Source organism: Phyllobates terribilis, unplaced genomic scaffold, assembly GCF_046119375.1.
Source record: "Phyllobates terribilis strain yellow unplaced genomic scaffold, ASM4611937v1 Scaffold_8__6_contigs__length_399053987, whole genome shotgun sequence".
Taxonomy (NCBI): domain Eukaryota; kingdom Metazoa; phylum Chordata; class Amphibia; order Anura; family Dendrobatidae; genus Phyllobates; species Phyllobates terribilis.
In genome coordinates, this window is record NW_027362768.1 from 343,227,663 (window position 1) to 343,252,218 (window position 24,556).

The 24,556-nt window shown below is 45.7% G+C and overlaps 1 protein-coding gene across 4 annotated transcripts in view; it reads left to right on the plus strand.

Moving 5' to 3' along the window:
* Positions 1 to 24,556, plus strand: part of TAFA1 (TAFA chemokine like family member 1) — a 685,025-nt gene that overhangs the window by 651,239 nt on the left and 9,230 nt on the right. For all 4 annotated transcript variants that reach the window (XM_073644713.1, XM_073644711.1, XM_073644710.1 and 1 more), the window contains exon 5: positions 20,118 to 20,242. In XM_073644713.1, coding sequence (XP_073500814.1) covers positions 20,118 to 20,242 — 125 coding nt within the window. The remainder of the gene's footprint in view (positions 1 to 20,117; positions 20,243 to 24,556) is intronic.

The window sequence follows — 24,556 nt, forward strand, 5'->3', positions numbered from 1 at the left end:
TCCATGGGGTCTGCAGAAACACGCCTGGAACATTTTTGCTGCTGTCTCTGCCGTCAGGTCTTTGACGGGGGCGACCACCAGCAACCTGGAGTAGTGATCCACCATGGTCAGGGCATAGGAGTACCCTGACCTGCTGGGTGACAGCTTGACATGGTCCAGGGCCAAGGGTCGAGTCGTCTTGATGGGTTGTAGGGGTGCCTTCTGGCTGCCGTATTATTTTCTTCTGAGGCTACAGGGTCCACAGTTTCGGCACCACCTCTCAATAGAGCTGCGCATTCCCACCCAGTAGAATCGACACTTCAGCAGGGTCTCTAGCTTTTTCCAGCCAAAGTGTCCCGCCTGATCGTGGTAGGCTTCCAACACCATTTGGATGTCTGTCTTGGGGACCACTATCTGCCATACCATCTCATGGGTTTTTGGATTGACGTACCTCCGGCACAGCTTCTCACGGTAGATAAACAGCCGGCTTCTCTCATTCCACAGCTGCTTTGCTTGGAGAGACGCTTCCTTCTCCAGGGAGGAACCTTCCTGGGTTATCAGCTCTTTGATACGGCTGACAACCGGGTCACTGTCCTGGGTCTCCTTCCAGCTGTGGTGAGGCAAAGGGTTTAACGTCTTCCAACGCTGCCTCCTGGAGGCTCGTTGCTCGTGGATCATCCCATTCCGGTGAAAGGCAGGTAGCTCAATCTCCTCCAGGTCATCCACTTCTTCTGTGTCTGACTGGTGAGGCATCCTGGACAGGGCATCGGCGTTGGTGTTCTTGCGGCCCTCCCGGTATTTAATTGTGAATTGGTAGTTTAACAGCCGAGCCATCCATCGCTGCTCCATGGCTCCTAGCTTGGCTGTTTCAAGATGGGTCAAGGGGTTATTGTCAGTGTAGGCAGTGAACTTGCTGGAGGCTAGGTAGTGCTTGAACCTTTCAGTAATGGCCCAGACCAAGGCCAGAAACTCTAACTTAAAGCTGCTATAGTTCTCTGGGTTCCTCTCAGTCGGGCGGAGCTACCTGCTTGCATATGCGATCACTTTCTCTTGGCCATTCTGCTTATGACTTAGGACAGCTCCCAGTCCTTCCTTGCTGGCATCAGTATACAGCAGGAACGGTTGGCTGTAGTCAGGGTAGACCAGGATCTCGTTGCCTGTCAGGATCTTCTTCATCTCCTGAAATGACTCGGCTTGCTCCTTACCCCAGTGGAATGGGGGATTTCTGCCTTTGGGGGACTGCCCTACCAGGAGGTCTTGCAGAGGGGCTGCTTTCTTAGTGTAGTCTTTTACAAACCTCCGGTAGTATCCTACTAGTCCCAGGAACTGACGCACCTCCTTGAGGTTCTTCGGCTCCGGCCACTTCTGGATGGCAGTGACCTTCTCCGGGTCTGGTGCTACCCCTTCTGGACTGACAATATTCCCCAGGTACTGTACCTTTCTCTTGAGCAGGTGGCACTTTGAGGGCTTCAGCTTCATCCCGTACCGCGACAGTGACTCAGATACCTCCACCTGGTGCTTCAAGTGGTCCTCATTCGTCTTGGAGTACACTATCACGTCATCCAGGTATAGTAACACAGTCTCGAAGTTGCGGTGTCCCAGGCTGCACTCCATCAATCTTTGGAACATTCCGGGGGCGTTGCAGAGTCCAAACGGCATACTATTGAACTCGCAGAGTCCCATCAGGGTGGTGAAGGCCGTCTTCTCCCGATCCTCCTCAGCCACAGCTACTTGCCAGTACCCACTAGTGAGGTCAAGGGTGGAAAAGTAATTTGCAGACTTTAAGGCAGCCAGGGATTCCTCTATACGTGGTAAAGGGTATGCATCTTTATGTGTAATGCGATTTACTTGTCTGTAATTTACACACATTCTCATGCTTCCGTCCTTTTTCCTGACTAGAACTAGGGGAGCTGCCCAGGGACTACAACTATCCCTTACTACCCCTGCCTTCTTCATGTCGTGCAACATCTCCTTCGCCTTCTGGTAGTGTGCTGGTCGTATAGACCTGTAACGTTCTTTGATGGGTGGATGGTCACCTGTGGAGATATGATGTTGAACCCCCTTAATCCTCCCAAAGTCAAGTGGGTGCTTACTGAATACTTGCTCGTATTCCTGAACCACCCGCTGTACACCCTGCTTCTGATGGGCAGGAGTGGTGTCTGTCCCAACATGGAGCTGTTGACACCAATCCTTCACCTGGGTTGCCGGGTCATTATCCTCCACTTCTTCTGGTGAGGTTAAGGACTCCACCGTGTGTATGGAGTTGTTATTTACTGTGTACAGTTTGGCAACAGTGGCGTAGCGTGGTAATCTAACCTCGTCCTCCCCATAGTTGAGAAGACGGACAGGCACCCTCCCAATGCGTACATCCACTACCCCTCTGGCGGTTAAGAGTGTAGGTCTTTGCTCTGAGCTAAGGGGTTCGACTACCGCCTGGTAGCTCTGTCCTTTAAGACCTATTGCTGCTCTACACCAGATAAGCATTTCACTCATTGGGGGATCACAATGGGTATGGGGTCTGTTACCCGCACATTACCAATCTCACCACCGGATAGCTTTACTTGCTGCTGGTACATCAGGGCTCAGATCTCCTTCTGCAGCGCCCTTCTCGTGTCAGCTATCTGTTGGAGCAAGAACACCACTTCTCCCAAACAGTTACTAACAATGTTTGTGCCAAGTACCACATACAAGTCTGTATCATCAGGATTAGTCTCTACTACAATTAGTCCCTGGTCCTTCAGTTCCACTCTTCCCACCTTTACTGCCACATCCTTAACCCCGACTAGGTTAAGGGGGAGGCCGTTTGAAGCATAGACGGAAAGATTTGGATCTGGTGGGTGAAGTTTGTCTATGGACCAGAACCTCTTGTAGAGGACATCAGGCATGATGGTTACCTGAGATCCTGTGTCCAGCAGAGCGGGTGTCGCGATGCCGTCCAGCACAATGGACAGGAAAGGTCTTCCTCCCACGAACCTGCTGTACCAGTTGGATGGGCCTGAGGGGTGTACTCCTGGGTGTCGGCCCTCGGACCCAGGGTTTTCTCGTTTAAAGGACAGCTCTGGATCGTGTGACCTGACTTGTGGCAGCGGTGGCAGACAGGGTCCCTCGGTGGACGGCGTTGGTCGCTGATCCTCCCAGGGAGTGGCGTTGTCCTCTTCCTCCTTCTCATCCAGGGGACATCCTCAGGGCTGTCGGCTAGCAGGATCCTTCCTTCCTCCTTGGGCTCCGTCCTCAGCTGCAGGGCACTCAGTACAGTGGTCAGGGTTTTGCTCAACTGACGCACTTCAGAGCGCAGGCTGTCCAGCTCACTAGGGGACGTTGCTGGAACCTTGGCTTCAGCAGCCACTGGGGAAAAGGTGGATGCTGATAACATTGGATAGCAGTTGTTTCCAGGGGCTGCAGTCCTTTTATAGCCATGTCTTTAAGGGTGTCAAAGGTGGCATCTGGATGATCCAGGGACCACCAACGCACAGTCCTGCTCTCCTCTTGAGACCTCAGTCCCCGGATAAACTGTTCCTTCAGCATTTTATTTTCATCATTGATGCTGGTTGGACTAAGCTGTTTCAGAGCCCGCAGGGCCCCTTGCAAACGCCAGGCATAGTCCCGAACACTGTCCTCCGGTTGCTGAGAGCAGTTGTAGAACCGCATCCGGAGGTCTGTCTCAGTACGATTCTCAAAGACAGTCTGTAACTTTTTAAAGATTGCGAACACTGACTCCTGGTCTGCGGCCGACCAGGTTTCTACTTCTCGCTCCGCAGCACCAGTCAGTTGTCCTAATACAACAGCGGCTCTTTGCTTGCCTGTCATAGAGTACATGTCCAGTATACCGCGTATTTTCCGCTTAAATCCAGACAGGGTATCTGGTTTGCCGCTGTACTGGGGGAGCCACTTTGCTCCAGGGATGTACGGCAGGGCCATGGGTATGACAGGGGTTACAGGCCCTGCTGGTGGAGCGGCTGCTCCGGCTTGCTCGGCGTCGAGTGCGGGATGATCATCAGAGAGGTTAACCGGTACTCCGGCGTTGTGCTGTTCTTCGGACATTCTGGCGCCCCCCTAGCGAACCGCTTTCTGGTTTGACGTCGAGGCGTGGGGCGTGTCCGGGGCTTTGCGCGCTTTAGCAGGTACGCCTCTCAGTTTCCCGCGGTTACGCCCTTCTTCCCGCTCGGCGGCCCAACAATGGCGGCAATCTTCGCTACAGTTAAATACACAGTTTTTGATTAAAGGCGCACAGTACCCGGTGGCAACGGGTATAACACTCCGTCGTTGCAGCGGGCACGGAATCCTGTTAGTGACGCCAGGAAAGAGATGACGCGCCCAGGGGATGGGGACGACTCGGCGCCCGGGCCTTGCTGTTAGTTTTGGGGGATGCCACAGTTGCCGGCTCCCGGGCCTGTACCCTGGGCCTCTCTTTAAAAGGGTGGATAATTATGTGAAAGTTCATGACGCCACCCGTGGTGTCTGGTGAAGACCACCAGCGCTGCTGCAGTCCTCTGAGGCCGGTGATCTGGCAGCTAGATGGTGCTTCTCCCCACAGGTGGAGCAGGGCCTCAGGGCAGCGTAGAAGGGGGGGATGCAGGACAGAGGGGACCCAGCCGGGTCAGAGGAAGAATAGACACACACACGATAGTTTACTTCAGTACCTTTACTGGTGGTGTTTCAGGCACGATCCAGGGCACTGTAGGGTGAAGGGTGCATTTCAGGACTCTCCCCAGTGAGCGGGTGTGGGGCTTCCTGTTTCTTGTCTTTTCCTTAATAAGTTTCTGACCTGCCTGGAGCTAGGCCTAACTTTGTCTCTGTCTTGCATCTGCTGATCCCAGTGATAGGGCCTTCTGTTGGAGTTCACACTCCCTGGTTTCTGGGGTTTTGGTAACTCCTGACCCTGGTACGTTGTCAGCGTTTGGGTTAACCTGGGACATATAGTTCGCCAGGGGTTCCGGTTGTTTCTGCTGGTCCTAGAGATCCTTGCAGACACGGACCCGGTGTCCGGTATATGGTCTTGGGGTGAGCTGGCTAAGCTCCTCTGCTCCCTACGTAGCTCGCTACTCCACTTGCGTTCGGCCACGCTCGGGCCTTCCCTAGGCTACACACTGGCAGTAGGCCTCGCTACTCTTCACCGCTCTTATGGCGTCGGCACACCTTGGACTCACTAACCTGAGCTCTCTGAGTCTGGACTGTGCTCCACTGCAGGATGGCTTCTGCAGGAGCTCCTCTCAACAGGCTTCCTTCTACAGACTGGATTCTCACAGACTGGAACTAGCTCTGTCCCCTGAGGAAACTGGACTTCAGACTTACTCCAGACTCCAGACCAGACCAGACTGAACTCTCCAGAGGAACTGACTGCCTAGCTCCACCTTCCCTATTTATATCCCTGTCGGGCTCCCTCTGGTGGTCTGAGGTGGAAGGTGGAGGTGTGTGTATGCTGTGGGGGCCTCTTGTGGAGGAATCCGTCCATGCACCCCTCTAGGATCTGTGGCACTAATGCGCAGCAGGGCGCCACATAAGTAATCACCTAGGCAGATTAACGATGCAACAATATTTTATTGATCACAGCCATGGTAATAAGCAATTCCAGGTAAATGGCCAAAAAACAGTTCTCTCAGTCCTCAAATTCCCAATCTGGGTTCAGTAGTTCCACTGGCTTTGTATAAGGCCATACTCACTGTCTCCATCCTCATCCTTCAATCCTTCCACCCAACTCTCCTAAAACATGTCTGTCCTTTCCTCCACTGGGCTCAGTCCCCTCCCAGGTCAGAAGTGATCACACCCTCTCCCTTAAACATTCACTGTTCACTAAACAATGAAGAATATTCTAGAAGCCTTCATCTGAGACTGCATGTAAGACCCCCTGTGGTGACAGCTCCACTGTGTCTACAATCTACAAACACATAACGAGATTATTGGCTATTGGAACAATGGTTAGATACTCCTGAGATACAGATTAGTGGAATGCTGGACATTTTACAAGTGAATCTAGTGCACATACTGACAAGTTAGCAGAACTATATAAAACATAACAAGTAAATCACTAATAAAACACAATAATGATATTAACAAAAATGGTGGTCCGTTGCTGGAAAAGTAACATAGTCTTTAGAAAATGGGCAGCTTCTCACACTATGCAACACTAAACTGGTCCCACCACTAGGAGGTGCTCTCTGCATACACAGTTATACAGCTTCCTCGGAGTTCAGCTGTATACGGTTAGCTCCCCCTAGTGGTGGCTGGATGCAGCTAGATTTATATCATTTATCAAGTCGGACAAATGAGTCTGAAGTCGGGAAGGAGCTTTACCCCTAATATGGGACTCTTAACATCTGCCTCATGAGGTTTTTGACTTCCTTTGTTTTCACTGGTAATAGGTTGAACTCGATTGACTTGTGTCTTCTTTCAATCTGAAAACTACAAATGTATATAGATGATGTGTCCACACATACATTTCCACAAATTTGATATTTAAGACCTACAATTCAATTTCTCAGGATACAATTTTCAATACATTATCATGACATGATTGTACAGCCTTCAACTGGCCGCAATTCATATCAAAACCACATGCAGCAGAAACATCTCCCGACAAAGTATCATAAAAGCATGTTTCTTTTCCAATTAGTATCAAAACCACATATAGCAGAAACATCTCCCTGCAGAGTATTATAAAAACACTTTTTTTTGCAATTCGTATCAAAACCACATATAGCAGAAACATCTCCCCACAGAGTATCATAAAAAATTTGTTTTGCAATTCATATCAAAACCACATATAGGAGAAACATCTCACGATAGAGTATAATAAAACATGTTTTTTTGCAATTGATATCAAACCACATATAGCAGAAACATCTTACGACATAGTATCATAAAAAAAATGTTTTTTTTGCAATTCATATCAAAATCAAATATAGCAGAAACATCTCCCCACAGAATCATAAAAAACATTTTTTTTGCAATTCTTATTAAAACCAGATATAGCAGAAACATCTCCTCACATAGTATCATCAAAAAACATGTTTTTTTCAATTCATATCAAAACCACGTAAAGCAGAAACATCTACCAACAGAGTATCATAAAAAAAAAAATTCTTCCAAGCTAGTCATCTCACAACTCTGATCTCCAGATATGGAACATAAACCAAAATATAACAGAAACATCTCCCCACAGAATATCATAAAAAATGGGTTGTTTTGCAATTCATATCAAAACCAAAATAAAGCAGAAACATCTACCCACAGAGTATCATCAAAAAAAATGTTTTTTTTAAATTCATATCAAATCAACGTAAAGCAAAAACATCTCCCAACAGAGTATCATAGAAAAAAAAAATTCTTCCAAGCTAGTCATCTCACAACTCTGATCTCCAGATATGGAACCAAAAGTAAAGATATAGAAGGACACATCTGCATGAGGTTAATCAGAACAGAATTTTTTTTATCAAAAATGGAAAAGTGCCCATTAAAAGAATTGTTACATGATTTAAAAAAAAAAAAAAAAAAATCTGGCGTGTGACCAGTAGTTTCCCTACAGTGACCACTTCAGGGCAAATATATGGCAGTCAATGTGACATCCACATGCTCCAACAGGGCAAATGGAAAAGAGGTTGTGTACATATCCGGTGACTACGAGACGTGCGGATAAGATTTAGAACTTTAGTAAAAACTGATGAAGACAGGAAATCTCTTTTTTCGGATAAGTTCATTCCGAATCGACTATTTTGCATGCAAAATTTGCATATGCGGAGCACATAAGATAGTTCCATACTAGTAATTAAAATGACAGGGACGCCATAGAAGAAAAGAAAATCGACGTTCCGAGTGCCCAAAACTTCCATTTAATGATGGCAATGAAGCTGATGTGATTGTTAGTGTCTGATTGTATATTTTCAGCTCCACTTCTGGCATTCTTATGCTGTTCATATGCCGCATTCAATGAAAAATAGCCCCCAGTAAGAGCAGCGAAATCCTCAGATCTGCTTTTAATTCAAAGAAGCATGGTGTCCAGATCATTTAAGATGCTATGTGCAACCTCTAAGGATTTTCATTGTGAAGAAATTTGTATCTCTGCCAAGTGGGTTAGACGCTCTTGTTTTTATTTGCCTAAAATTAGATCTACGCTGCAGAATAGAAATGTGGAGATGTCGAGTTCTGGCTGTGGATGGGGCAGCTATCATCATAATCAAGGGATTATATTAGCTGCCGGCTTTATAACGCACAGCTAATATCATATTATATTGTGTATTGGTAGCATTGGTGCATATCTATTGACAGAACCCGGTCCATCTGCCACATTGGTGATCTGTGGCTGCTGGACGGAAGCCCTGAGAACCGCCTCCCACCTGACGGCATCCGCGGCTCCTCTTTTGCGTGTTGTCATCATTGTGGTATGATGCACATATGATGTCTCACCTCACCAGGCCACTAATTAAAAGAAGAAGAGGTTCACAGGGCTCTTGAAGACAAGGGGCCCAGTTCTGGTTGGTCTATTCCACTTGCAGGAGAGCAGCCAAGGTTCCGACTCACCTCCTCTATTTTTACTCTCCGACTCGGGCTCCAACTTCAACCAAAACTAGCTCCAACTCCAAGACTCCAGCTACACAGCCCAGATGGCAAAAACCTGTATAGGACACTGCTCTTCTTAAAAGAAGAAGAGGTTCTCAGGGTTCCCGTCTAGAGGCTACAGATTACGGATGTAGTTGATGGACTGAACCGGGTCCTGTGAATCGATTTGCACCAGCTAAACTATTGGATTTACTTAACTTGACCTCAATTGTCAATGTACTAATAAGTCTAGTCATCATTGTATGCAAGGATATAGAGGCAAACCATGAGGCGTCTATGGAGCGCTTGATGACAAGGGTCCATTTCTGGTTGGTCTCTTCCTCTTGGCTAATGGGTGGAGAGCAAGGCTGCAAGAAGGAAAGCCAAGGTTCTGAATCGCCCCCTCTATTTTTCACTCTACAACTCGGGCTCCAATTCCAACAAAAACTAGCTCCATTTCCAAGAGTCTGACTCCACAGCCCTGATGCCAAGAACCTGTATAGGACACTACTCTTTTTAAAAGAAGAAGAGGTTCTCAGGATTCCCATCTAGCGGCTACAGATTATGGATGTGGCTGATGGACTGGACCGGGTCCTGTGAATTGATTTTCATCAACTAAACTATTGGATTTACTTAACTTGACCTCAATTGTCAATGTACTAGTAAGTCTAGTCATCATGGTATGCAAGGATATAGAGACTAACCATGAGGCTGCTGTGGGCCTCTTGAGGAAAAGCGGCCCAGTTCTGGTTGGTCTCTTCCTCTTGGCTAATGGGTGGAGAGCAGGACGGCAAGTAGGAAAGCCAAGGTTTCGACTCGCCTCCTCTATTTTTCACTCTTCGACTCAGGCTTCAACTCCAACCGAAACTAGCTCCAACTCCAAGAGTCTGACTCCTCAGCCCTGATGCCAAGAACCTGTACAGGACACTACTCTTCAGAGGAACTGGAGCAACAGTGGAGTGAAGGATTGGTTCTAGATTCATAGGAAGTTCATGGAAACTTTCATAAAATGCAGCTTTCCTGGTTGGAAAACTATGCACCGTAATGTGACCTCATACTGATCTTTGTAATGACCTCATCTCTTCTTATCTTTAAAAAGGATGTGTCCCATAAACAACAAATACCCACTGCTCAAAGGATAGGTGTTAAAAATATGACCAATATTTAGGGGACCAAAGTGACCATATGCGACCACTGCTCCATTCACAGTCTATAGGAGTGGTGGTCACACATGCTCAGTAGGGGATTTTGGGTCTCTCCATTCTATGAATAAGTGGGGGTGGACCCTAACCAATCATACATTTAACATTTGTCTTTATTTACTATCTTTAACCCATTGGCAACATCCACAGGTACATTTGCAGTGGATGAGTGCACTTTACTGCATAGAGCATGCTCAGGAGCTGAGCCTGTTTCATACAATGCAGGTGCCAGCTGAATTACAAAACTAGTACCTGAGAGTATTTATAGTGATCAAAGCGAAGTCTCTTAGATGTCATGGTCAATCATGAGGGATGGGAATGTTGCTTCCGATGTCCATCCCTCCACTCCCTGCAACTCGATGATGGGATGCCGATGGGTTGCCATCGGAGGTAATCTAAAGACCCCAATGGTAAAGCGATGTTTCTGCACTTATGAAGTCCAGTCTGTGTCTGGGCTTCATAGGAGATTGTCATCTTAACAAAACATTACATTATTGCAGAGTAATGTAATCGCAGGTTCAAGTCCCCTAAAAATTGTAAGGAAAATGTCTAAAACAACCCTAAAAATTTAAAAGTTTAAATTATTCCCCCACCCTTTTCTATAAATGTAATAAGCTAAATCAAGAAAAATAAAAGATTAACATATTTGCTAATGCTGCATATGTAGTTGTCTGAATGAATAAAATATTTATTCCATATGGTGAATGCCAGATTGGAAACAAAAAATTGCAGAATTGTTTTGTTTTGTTTTTTTCTGCTACTTCATAACCCTAAAAAATGGAGAAAATTAGATCAGAAGAGGGTATGAATGAAAACCACAGGTCACCTAACACAACTCTATCAACTGGAAAAAAAAGTTGTGGATTCTCTAAAAATGGCCTCTGAAGCCAAAGACCCTGATTCATCAAGACCGGTGTTATTTACGCCTAAGTGTAAGGTACACCACAATATATCATGAATTAGACAAGCTGTTGAGTCACTCTGTGTTTCCTCCCTCGTCCCATTTTGGTGGAGCTGGGCAAAACTGGCATGAAAATGCCAAAATTCACAAAATTTTTGCGCAACATCAAGTTGAATAAAAAACTTTGCAACTTTTCAAAGTGTTTTATGCCAGGTAAAACAAACAAAAAAATATATATATATATATATATAAATTTGGTATCACCATAACTATAGATGAGCGGACCCATGGATGTTTGGGTTCGTTGGATTCGACCAAACATTAGTCCAAAGTTTTCTCTCGAACTCCGACAAACATTAAAATGGATTCCGGGAGAAGTCCATGTTCGGAATTCAGCACCAGACACTACACTAGGTGTCCGGTACAAACCCCGAACTTTACAATTCGGGTTCTCTCCTCTCTAACCATGACCATACTAACCCATAGAACAAAGGTACCATTGCCATGTCATTTTTCCACCAAGTGAATCTTGTAAAAACAAAACCCGTAAAACAATGGCGAAATTTCATTTTTTCATTCCAACCACTTAGAATTTTTTGTTCTCCATTTTTCAGCACATTATAAGGTAAAATGAATGGTGTCATTCAAAACGTCAACTCGTCCTGCAATAACACAAGCCCTCGTACGGCTATGTCCATTGAAGAATAAAAAAGTTATGTCTCTTGAAGGGAAAAAGAAAACAAAAGCAAAAAAAGTGCAAAATAGTTGCATCTCCAAGGGGAAAAGCTTCTGAACCTTCCTCTCAGTGCACATAGATTTTGTCACAAACTATATACTATATGTGCAGCTCTTCTAACATTTTTGGCTCCTCATGGGAGGGTCCTAAAATTAGTCTGAATCTCCAGAATGGGGAGTGTCATGTGCAGCAGATAGAGCTTGCTGTGCAAATGAAACGACACTTTCTCAGATCAGGATAATCAAAACAAAAATATAAAATAGGTAATCAGAAGGCTTAAAAAAAATAAGTTATGGCAGCTGCATGCCCTTTTTCCAAATCTTTTCTTTTTTTGCGCTAGAAGCTCATAAGCCCCAATGCACAATCTCCAACAGGATCTCCAACTATCATGGTATTGGTCTTTTCATATGGGCCAAATGAACCTTTTGCGCCCCCTTAGGCTCCACTACCCGGCTGCGACTGCAACCCCTGTACCTAGACAGATTTTATTGAACAATGAGGCCATTTTTGAACATCTACAGCCTGGAAAAAGGGGATTACAGGCTGCTGGAAATTGTATCTTATTATTTATAGAACATTAGCCAAGTATATCGTGGTCACTGACCTGAATATATTGCATATCTGCAGACTGGAGCGGATGGTTGCCCCCAAAGCCTCCAAAATTCAGTTTAGTGGCCATTGCTATTCTAAACACCTGACTACTTTGCTCCATTTATTTGCAAGGCAAGGAAGAGCAGTGCAGCTGCAGAGGCGTCGGGCTGTGACGGGGGGATGCTTGTGCTTGACAACTGGTTGATATGCCGTTGGCAATTTTCTCCTCTTTGTGCTTTTGCCACCAAATTTAGACTGGAGGTCTCTGAGCTGCGATTCGTTCTGTTCTACCATCCTGCATATGTGCATCGGGTAGCAATATATACCATTCACATTAACTGTATAGCTCACAAGCAGTAATCAGGACACTAGTATATAGAACTATACGCTCCATCAATTGCCGGAGCACTGGTTGGTCACAGAAAGGCGCAGTACAAATAGTGGAACCTTCATTGGCGCCGATTCAGAGTTTTGCCATGGGACCATATAATTTCTGTGCACACCCCTGACCTGGGCTTATTGGATTGTAGGCAATTTACACTGTACATAAGAGACTTTTCAGCTGCACTGGATAAAATTCAGATTTTACCCAACTTTTGCCATTTTAACCCCTTAAGCCCCGAGGGTGGTTTGCACGTTAATGACCAGGCCAATTTTTACAATTCTGACCACTGTCACTTTATGAGGTAATTACTCTGGAACGCTTCAACGGATCCCCCTGATTCTGAGACTGTTTTTTCGTGACATATTGTACTTCATGATTGTGGAAAAATTTCTTCGATATCACTTGCGTTTATTTGTGAAAAAAATGGAAATTTGGCGAAAATTTTGCAATTTTCAAAATTTTAATTTTTAAGCCCTGAAATCAGAGAGATATGTCACACAAAAGAGTTAATAAATAACATTTACCACATGTCTACTTTACATCAGCACAATTTTGGAACCAAAATTTTTTTTTGTTAGGGAGCTATAAGGGTTAAAAGTTGACCAGCGATTTCTCATTTTTCCAACAAAATTTACAAAACCATTTTTTTAGGGACCACATCACATTTGAAGTCACTTTGAGAGGTCTTTATGACAGAAAATACCCAAAAGTGACACCATTCTAAAAACTGCACCCCTCAAGGTGCTCAAAACCACATTCAAAAACTTTATTAACCCTTCAGGTGCTTCACAGGAATTTTTTAAATGTGGAAGAAAAAAATGAACATTTAACTTTTTTCACAAAAATGTTACTTTAGACCCAATTTTTTTTATTTTTACAGGGGTAACAAGAAAAAATGGACCCCAAAATTTGTTGTGCAATTTCCCCTGGGCACGCAGATACCCAATATTTGGGGAAAAAACACTGTTTGGGCGCACGGCAGGGCTTGGAAGGGAAGGAGCGCCATTTGACTTTTTGATTGTAAAATTTGCTTGAATAATTAGCGGACGCCATGTTGTGTTTGGAGAGCCCCTGTGTGCCCAAACTTTGGAGCTCCCCCACAAGTGACCCCATTTTGGAAACTAGACCCCCCAAGGCACCTTTCCAGATGCATAGTGAGCACTTGGAACCCCCAGGTGCTTCACAAATTGATTCGTAAAAATGAAAAAGTGAAAAAAAAAACACTTTTTCATTTTTACGAATCAATTTGTGAAGCACCTGGGGGTTCCAAGTGCTCACTATGCATCTAGATAGGTGCCTTGGGGGGTCTAGTTTCCAAAATGGGGTCACTTGTGGGGGAGCTCCAATGTTTGGGCACACAGGGACTCTCCAAATGCAACATGGTATCCGCTAACAAATTGAATGGAAAATCGGCTCAAATTGTTAGCTGACACCACGTTGCGTTTGGAGAGCCCCTCTGTGCCCAAACTTTGGAGCTCCCCCACAAGTGACCCCATTTTGGAAACTAGACCCCCCAAGGCACCTTTCTAGATGCATAGTGAGCACTTGGAACCCCCAGGTGCTTCACAAATTGATTCGTAAAAATGAAAAAGTAAAAAAAAAAAACACTTTTTCATTTTTATGAATCAATTTGTGAAGCACCTGGGGTTCCAAGTGCTCACTTTGCATCTAGATAGGTGCCTTGGGGGGTCTAGTTTCCAAAATGGGGTCTCTTGTGGGGGAGCTCCAATGTTTGGGCACACAGGGACTCTCCAAATGCAACATGGTATCCGCTAACAAATTGAATGGAAAATCGGCTCAAATTGTTAGCTGACACCACGCTGCGTTTGGAGAGCCCCTCTGTGCCCAAACTTTGGAGCTCCCCCACAAGTGACCCCATTTTGGAAACTAGACCCCCCAATGCACCTTTCTAGATGCATAGTGAGCACTTGGAACCCCCAGGTGCTTCACAAATTGATTCGTAAAAATGAAAAAGTAAAAAAAAAAACACTTTTTCATTTTTATGAATCAATTTGTGAAGCACCTGGGGTTCCAAGTGCTCACTATGCATCTAGATAGGTGCCTTGGGGGGTCTAGTTTCCAAAATGGGGTCACTTGTGGGGGAGCTCCAATGTTTGGGCACACAGGGACTCTCCAAATGCAACATGATATCCGCTAACAAAATGTCGGCTCAAATTGTTAGCGGACACCATGTTGCGTTTGGAGAGCCCCTGTGTGCCCAAACTTTAGAGCTCCCCAACAAATGACCCCATTTTGGAAACTAGACCCCTCAAGGCACCTATCTAGATTCATAGTGAGCACTTGGAACCCCAGGTGCTTCACAAATTGATTCATAAAAATGAAAAAGTGGTTTTTTTTTCACTTTTTCATTTTTACGAATCAATTTGTGAAGCACCTGGGGGTTCCAAGTGCTCACTATGCATCTAGATAGGTGCCTTGGGGGGTCTAGTTTCCAAAATGGGGTCACTTGTGGGGGAGCTCCAAAGTTTGGGCACACAGGGGCTCTCCAAACGCAACATGGTGTCCGCTAACAATTTGAGCCGACAATTTGTTAGCGGATATCATGTTGCGTTTGGAGAGTCCCTGTGTGCCCAAACTTTGGAGCTCCCCCACAAGTGACCCCATTTTGGAAACTAGACCCCCCAAGGCACCTATGTAGATTCATAGTGAGCACTTGGAACCCCAGGTGCTTCACAAATTGATTCATAAAAATGAAAAAGTGTTTTTTTTTTTCACTTTTTCATTTTTACGAATCAATTTGTGAAGCACCTGGGGGTTCCAAGTGCTCACTATGCATCTAGATAAGTGCCTTGGGGGGTCTAGTTTCCAAAATGGGGTCACTTGTGGGGGAGCTCCAATGTTTGGGCACACAGGGGCTCTCCAAACGCAACATGGCGTCCGCTAACAATTTGAGCCGATTTTCCATTCAATTCGTTAGCGGACACCATGTCGCGTTTGGAGAGCCCGTGATGTGCCTAAACAGTGGAGCTCCCCCACAAGTGTCCCCATTTTGGAAACTATACCCCTCAAGTATTTTATTAAGGTGTATAGTGAACATTTTGAACCCAGAGGTACGGCACAGAATTTGTTTACATTAGGTCATCATATTGAATAAGTTGTCATTATTCTTGAGCGCAAGTGCTCGCTACTTGAGTTTGCATCGGGTACTCAGGTATGCACCATGTACAGCGTGTGCTCGAGTGACATGCTCGAGTCCCTGCTCCGCATGTTTCACGGTTATTAGACACCCAAAAAAAAACATGCGGGGATCGCTCGTGCATGGCAGGCAATCCCCGTAAAGTTTTTTTGGCCGCGAAGCATATGGGGCAGAGACTCGAGCATGTCACTCAAATACCCACGATACTCAATGCATACCAGAGCACCCGATGCAAACTCAAGTAGCGAGCACTTGTGCTCAACACTAGTCGCCATATCGTCAACTTTTTTTCTTAATTTTGAAAAAAATCCCAACCCCAGCCCTAACCCTAGCACAACCCTAACCATAGCACAACCCTAGCCCCAGCACAACCCTAGCCCCAGCACAACCCTAGCCCCAGCACAACCCTAGCCCCAAACCCAGCCCTAACCCTAGCCCAATCCTAACCCAAGAGTTTATTTTTGACGCCGTTCCTTGTGCGGTATAAGTGATTAGACGACTTTATTCTTCAGGTCGGTGTGATTACAGCAATGCCAGAATCATATGGGGTTTTTATGACTGATAGCTGTCACACACTAAAAGACGCATTTTTTGTAAAATCTAGTTTTTGCATCGCCATATTTTGAGAGCTATAATTTTTCCAGATTTTGGCAGACAGTCATGTGACGGCTCGTTTTTTGCGGGATGACTTGATGTTGTTATTGGTGCCATTTTCAGGCACGTGACATTTTTTGATCGCTTTCTATTCCGATTTTTGGGAGGCAGAATAAACAAAAAACAACAATTCAGGAATTGTTTTTTTTTATTATTCTGTTCCGCGTGTGGTAAAATTGATGAGGTAGCTTTATTCTTCGGGTCAGTACGTTTACAGCGGTACCACATTTGTATCATTTTTCTATGTTTTGGCGCTTATACACAATAAAAGCTATTTTATAGAAAAAAATATTTTTTAGCATAGCTTTATTCTGAGAGCTATAACTTTTTTATTTTTCGGCTGATGGAGCTGTATGGTGGCTTGTTTTTTGCGGGACGAGATGACGTTTTCAGGGGTACCATTTTTATTTGTATGCGTCTTTTTGATCGCGTGTTATTCCACTTTTTGTTTGGCGGTATGGTGATAAAGCATTGTTTTTTGCTTCGTTTTTTTTTTTTTTTTTTTACCGTGTTCACTGAAGGGGTTAACTAGTGGGACAGTTTTATAGGTCAGGTTGTTCCGGACGCGGCGATACCAAATATGTGTACTTTTATTGTTTTTTTGTTTTTTTTTGTAATAATATTTATTGATGGGTGCATTATATTTTTATTTTTGGTGGATTATTTTTTTTATTTTTTTTTTATATTTTTGCAATTTTTTTTTTTTTTTTTTTTCCACTTTCAGACAGTTTATACACTTTATTACTTTGTCCCACTCTGGGACTTTCACTTTTTTTTCTCTGATCGCCTGCATGGCATAGGAATGGAGCACCATCCCTATGCCATGCAGGCTGTCAGCGGTGCAGTGTGAAGATTGTTTGGAGATGCACTGCGCATGTCCAAACAATCTTCCTGCTGTCTGGTGACCCGGATGTTGTCATGACGACATCGGGTCGTCATGGCAACACCCGGGAAGCCTTTGCAGACTGCGCTGGAAGCCGGAAGAGGAGGTGAGTATCGGCGATCACCTCCCCTTGCCCCCGCAATGCCGCGATCGACTTCGATCGACTTCGATCGCAGCATCGCAGGGGTTAATGTGCTGGGAGCGGTGCAGGACCGCTCCCTGCACATAGTACCGGGTGTCAGCTGTGACAATCAGCTGACACCCGGCGGCGATCGCGCCCGCACAGCCTGTGTGCGCGCGCGATCGCGATGGCGTACTAATACGGGTCTGGCTCTTAAGTCCCAGGGCACAGACGCGTATTAGTACGTCAGATGTTGTTAAGGGGTTAAAGGATTATTCCCATTTTTTAAAATGGGTATTGCCGGATAGCGCTTATAAATTCATGCAATTTTGCAATTTACTACTTATTAAAATTATCAGCCGTTTTTGAGATACAGTCCTGCTCATCGTTATTGGAACCCATGAAGTGTAAGTACATAATGTGGAATATCTCCTGAAAAAAATTAATTATGTGAACAGTTTTTTGCATAGAGACTCGTGTTAAATACAAAAGAGCAAATGATAAACAATAATTTAAAACAAAAAACGATGGAAGGGAAATATAGAGAAACCTAAAGCTTGCTGTGTCACTGGTATTGTCACCTTTACATTAATTTAGTATGGAAACACATTTTGACTCGCCTGTGGTAAATCACAAAAGACATTGACTTGTGATTAATTGTCGGTGCCCATGTGACATGAATTAGCCAATGAGTGATGGCTTCACTGTTTCAAAAAGCCACATGGTAGGCCTTGTTTCTTTGTCACAATGGTGACGACAAAGGAGCTGTCTGAGGACATCAGAACTACTATTATTAGCAAACAAAAGACTTCAAAAGGGTATGAGGCCATCTCCAAAGACTTTGGTATCCCAGTTTCAACAGTGCACAATGTTATTAGGAAGTTTGCCAAGCATGAAACCGTCAAGAACCTCCCTGGACGTGGGGGAAAGAGGAAAATTGTCAAAAGATGTCTTCGAAAGTTGGTGCGAATGGTAGAAAAAGCACCATGTCAAAGACCTGAAGGCCAACCTGGAACAGTCTGGGGTCATGATTTCAACAAGTACCAAACACCGCACACTAAACCAAGCAGAGCTTTTTGGGCGAAGGCCAAGGAAGAAACCATTGCTGAAGAAAAGACATAAAAAGGAATGACTGATCTTTGCCAAAGAGTACTTTTACAAACCACAATCCTTCTGGGAAAATGTTCTGTAGACAGATGAAACCAAAATAGAGCTTTTTGGCAATGCAAAGCAAAAGTTTGTTTTCAAACAGCGAAATGAAGCTTATAAGGAAAAGAACACCATACCAACAGTTAAGAATGGTGGAGGATCCATAATACTGTGGGGTTACTTTGCTGCATCCCATACTGGAGGCCTTGACTGTATCACAGGAATCATGAAATCAGAGAATTATCAAGAGATTTTAGAGTGAAATGTCCTACCCAGTGTAAGAAAACCTGGTTTGAGTCGAAGATCATGGGTCCTCCAGCAAGACAATGACCTAAAAGCACACATCCAAAAGTACACAGGAATGGTTGAAAAAGAAAAAATGATTTGTTTTAAAATGGCCACAATGAGTCCTGACCTCAATCCCATTGAAAATCTTTGGGTGAGCTGAAATCCGCCATTGGGAAGAAGAACCCTGCAAACATTCAAGAGCTCGAACAAACTGTAAAGGAAGAGCGGGAGAAAATTCCGGCTGAGAAGCGCAAGAAGCTTATAGACGGCTACAAGAAACGTGTGGAGTCTGTCAGCAATGCCAAAGGGTGTGCAGCCAAGTATTAATTAGGAGGGCAACCAAGTATTAATTAGGAGGGCAACCAAGTATTAATTAGGGGGGCAACCAAGTATTAATTAGGGGTGCCTTTATTGCTGCACATGCTACTTATTCTGTTTCTTCTTTGAAATTGCAACATGGAAGTTGAGAAACAATGTTTTATTGTTGCATTACTTTGGACCATTAATTAAAAAATCCTGAGGATATAACTTTGGGACATTTCCATTTATTTCTGAAGATATTGTACTCTCTATGAAAAAAATGAATGGGTGCCAATAATGGTGAGCAACACTGTACTAACAGTTTTCTTTTTTTTCTTTTACAGCTCGTTGCCTAGGAGACCGACCACCGCTGCTAAATAGCAGAATATGCGCAGAGCTTACAAGTTCTTTACCATTGAGCATGTAATCACTCTTTTGAAGCTGGAGCGCACTGTTACCTCCTAATCTCGATCCAGCTTCAGTGCAGTGCTTACTAACTAGACAGCAGCAGTGGTCTGTCTCCAAGGCAACGAGCTATAAAGAAACAAAAACAAAAAGTGCTAATATCTCATGAACAGCTGCAAATTTTAACAAGTTGTAAATTGCAAAAATTCTTCTTTTTACAAGTACTATCCAACAATATCCAGCTATAAAGTTGAGATTAACCCTTTTAGGTTCTAAATTCTGGGCTCATAAAGTTCTGCCTGCCTGCAAACACCACTGAGTTCAATATACATTCTGTATGCACTAAATGTATAAGCTCTCCCTAGAAATGTGCATTAGAAAATGTCATATCTGTAGCATTTATTACATCTATACCAGTGTTATGCAATCTTTGTAGCTATTATATCTTTATAGTCGTCACAACGCAGGGAAATAGTAAAATTGTAGCTTCCTGTAGTCACCACTAGAGGGAGCTTACTGTATACCGTTCATACATTGAACTCAATAGTAACACATTATGCAGAAAACTCATCAGCTCCCTCTAGTGGTCAATGTAAAAAATCATTTTTCATAAAAGTTTCTCCCAGCAGTAAATTTATCATAGAGTCATCACATTGAATAGCATCTACAGGAGAAATAAAACAATACACGTCTGGTGCATTATATGGATTTGAAGAGTTGCACAGGATTACTAAAAATGGGCTTCGGAAAATGGACAATCCCTTTAATTTATGATAATGCTGTATGAGACGTTTTCGTTATATGACGTTTACATTGGACTATTTTTTCCTGCAGCTTCAATAGTTATTGGGAAGTGGTGGTGCGAGATGGAGCCATGTTTAGAGGGGGAAGAATGTAAGACGCTGCCAGATAACTCAGGATGGATGTGTGCAACTGGCAATAAGATAAAGACCACTAGAGTAAGTATCAGATGGGGTCTGGACTGGGAACAAGAAGCGCCATTGTATTCATATAGTGTGAATTAAATCATGTTTTTGTAAACACTTGCATTTTCCATAAAATATCCATTCTGTAACATCTTATCTTTCGAGCTCTGCCCTGTGCTGTCCCTCTGTTACTCCTCTTGGAAATGCATGTTTGGGAGCTGCCATTGCACTTTTCAAGGTTTGTCCAATCACTGCTGAGAGTTTCAGACTGGGTAGGGAGGGACACATGATTGACAAAGTGAATGGTAATCCCCAAACATTTCCAGGTACCGTACCTCTAGTAGACTCTCATACGGAGCAGACACACATATGTACATGTACGTTTTTAAAAATTCTCTTTTTCATTATTTTAGCATGTTCTAATCTTAGCTCTTTTTATTTACAGCATTTGTGTCTCCAGATTTCACAATACAAACTGTATAATTTATAAACTGAATCTCTTAGACCTGACGAGGCTGGTGTATTTACTCTGAAAACCTGTTAGAGTGACCGTATAATGTTGACATTAAGATGAGTCCATCTAGTGAATGAAATAGCTAATGAGACTTAGTGTATTCAGTATCCACCCACCCAGCCTGACAACTGCAGCTTGTACTGAGCAGGTTGAGATCCCTGCAGCAGCAGAGAGGAGAAACAATGAGAAGCTGTCCATCAGGATAGGTGGGTGGGGATTCAACAGCAGGGAGGTGGGACACTGAGAAGCTATCAATCAGGATAGGTGGGTGGGGATTCAACAGCAGGGAGGTGGGACACTGAGAAGCTATCAATCAGGATAGGTGGGTGGGGATTCAGCAGCAGGGAGGAGGGACACTGAGAATCTATCAATCAGGATAGATGGATGGAGATTCAGCAGGGAGGAAGGACACTGAGTAGCTATCAATTAGGAGAGGTGGGTGGAGATTCAGCAGGGAGGAGGGACACTGGGAAGCGGTCATACAGGAGAGGTGGGTGGAAATTCATCAGCAGGGAGGAAGGTGTCAGGCAGGGTGAGGGAATGACTAAGTGCACAACGACGGGATGAGGGAAAGGGAGCTCAGCAACAAGGGAAAGGGGGGAGTGGAGACCCCTAGGCAGATCTAATATCACCCTGCCTTCCCTATCATCCCTATACTGTATAGGTTCCACACCTATCGCCGAACAGGAACCTAATCCCTGAATGTCCCTAGAGCTTGGCCCTAGATAGGGAGGGGACAGGGTGAGCACTAGTCAGACCCCACTACAAACTAAAGACAACAAGGTAAACAAACAAAGGGGATACACTTAGCTTGAGCAGACACCAGAGAGATAGCGCCAACTGTCCTCCGAGGGCACCGAAAAAGAAACTAGCCGACTGCTAGTGCTCCAAGCCTGCACAGAGGTACATAGAACTATCACCGGCGACTCTCTGGAGAAACTGAGAGTTTTTAACTACCAATCAAGGGTGTGTCAATCAGCAGCAGAAGGTGGAGGTCATTGCTGGGTCCTAAAGGAAGAAGGATAAAACTATACTACAGAGATGAGAGGATCTAGAAGGTGTCTGCAATGCCAAGCTCAATGACCTCCTACAGCCAGATCCAGAGCAACTGTCTGTCACACCTGACACACCCGTGACAGAAGTATACTGAGAAGATATCAATCAGGAGAGGTGGGTAAAGATTCAACAGGGAGGAGGGACACTGGGACACTATCAATCCGGAGAGGTAGGTGGAGATGCATCAGCAGGGGAGGAAGGATACTGAGAAGCTATCAAACAGGAGAGGTGGATGGAGATTCATCAGGAAGGAGGGACACTGGGAAGCTATCAATCAGGAGAGGTGGGTGGAGATTTATCAAGGAGAAGGGACACTGAGAAGCTATCAGGAGAGGTGGGTGGAGATTCATCAGCTGGTAGGAAGGATACTGAGCAGCTATCAATCAGGGTAGGTGGGTGGAGATTCATCAGGGAGGAGGGACAATGAGAAGATGTCAGTCAGGCTAAGTGTGCAAAAACTGAGCAACAGGAAGGTAGGACACTGAGAAGCTGCAATCAAGTTAAGTGAATGGAAATTAAGCTGCAGCAGGGAGAAGGGATACAGAGGAATTGTCAATCAGACAAAGGGGGTAGTAATTCAGCAGCAGAGAGGAGGGACACCAAGGAGTTGTCAATCAGACTAATTGGGCAGAAAATCAACAGCAGTAGGGAGAAAGGACACTGATGAGCTGTCAAATAGGCTAGGGGTGGAGATTCAGGTGCAGCAGTAAGGAGAGACACCAAGGAGCTCTCAATCTGCAGCTGCAGGGAGGAGGGACATTGAGGAGCTGCTATTTAGAATAAGTGGGCTGAAATTCATCAGCAGTAGGGCAGAAGAACTGGCAGTAGCTATCAATCAGGGTAAACAGAAATAGAGGTAAACTTTCATAAAGGATTATATAAACATTCTGCCATGGATTATCAAAGTAAGTACACCTGTGGCACCCCAGGGGTCTGGTTTCCACAGTAACAGCAATGTTATGTCTGAGAGCAGGTGGGAGGTCTCTTGGTCAGGAATCCTATGCATGCCACACCTCCTGCCCAGTCCTGGGAGGGGAAGAACTTCCCCTATATAAACCTGGGGCTGAGGCAGGGTTAGCGAGTTCAGAGGGAGAGTTCAGCCAGGAGGGCTGACAGGGAGCTGTGGCTCCGGCTGGGCCCAGCTCCTGGGCCATGCCAGAAGTAGAGACAGAGAAGAGAAACAGTCATAGGAAGAAACAGCAGAAGCTCAGTGGGAGCAATACTACTACGAGTCAGGGGCTGGCAGCTGTAGAGCTCGCCCTGACTGAGAAGATTTCTTACCGGACCCGGAGTCCGAGGCTGTGGGGACTAACTCCTACCCAGCAGCAGAATCCGTCAGGCAGGGGATTTCAGGTCCTCTGGCCAAGAAACCCGAAGGCACGGTCACACGCATGGGACCAGCACCGCCGTCGTGGAGCGGAAGCTACTAGAAGGCCCCGAGTCACCGGCCATACGGGTGAGCACCACACGGTACACTCAGGGACGTGGGCTACTTATACCCGCCTCTAGCAAGGTAGCCAGAAGAGTACAGTTAGTTTGGGAGGCCTACAACTCCGCCTGGCCAGGGGAGATCCCATCTGCTCAAGGACTGACCAGGCCCCAATCGCTAGCCAGTACTCCGGGAGGGTCTATCTTTATCACCAGTAAAGACCCTGAACTACACCGTACCGTCTCTGAGTGGTTCCTGCTACCCCCATCATCCACGTCGGCTGCCCTGAGGCCATACCCCTCCCGTTGGGGGTTATACTATCACGCTGCACAATCCTACCATCGGCCTCAGCGGTCTGCCCTGCAGCAGCAGCTCCTTAGCTGTACTCAACGGGTGGCGTAGTCGTCCAACATCTACCGCTAATACAGCGCCACTTAGTCTGACTCCCTGGGCACGGACCGGATCACCGCCACGAGACTACAACCCTCAAGAGATCCGGCTCCGGGTAAGCTCCCGCATGCGCAACGCAGCGCGACACAGGCCCAGGGGCGCGTCAACTTTTGGCGTAGTCGGCAGGATCTCGTGCCCGCAACCACCGGGTACTGCGTGCCTGAAAAAGACTGTTCAAACTTACCAGTGGTGAAGATTCCCGCCATCCGGCGCCATCTTCTGTCTTCTTCCCGCCATCCGCGAAGTTTTCCCGCCATCCGGCGCCATCTTCTGCCTTCTTCCCGCCATCCGTGGAGTTTTCCCGCCGTTGGACGCCATCTTGAAGACGCCGCGCGGGAAGAAGAGGGGCGTGGACTCCGAAAGCGCGCGAGAACTGAAGCCCCGCCTCACGTCCGGACGTTGCGTAAGGTCCTGGAAGGAGCCCAGCAGACGCCGACGTCACAGGAGCGCAACGGAAGGTCCTCAACCCTGACGATCCACTGCGGAGCCGCGGCCTACGGAAGAGGATCATCGCAAGGTAGGCCACGGTCCACTAGGGGGGAGAAGGATGTCGGATACGGAGGAGAGCTTCACCGCTTCAACCCCCGCCAGCGCCACCGCTGCTGCAGTCATGCCTTTCACCATGCCCTATATCCCGGGAGCGGCCTGGCTACCCCAGTACTCAGGGGAGTCACATACCCTGCATGACTTTAGAGAAAAGCTGGATAGCCTCTTCCAGGTGTATCCCCTCACAGAAGAGCAAAAAGTGAGCATCCTGGTGGCCCAATTAACCGGGGCAGCCCAAAGGGAGGTAAAGTCCTGGCCACCTGGGAGGAGGACTGTCGCAGAGATACTAACCCAGCTAACCGAGGAGGAGCTGCAGTACTACCAATACGAGGAAAGCCAAGAGGACCCGGAC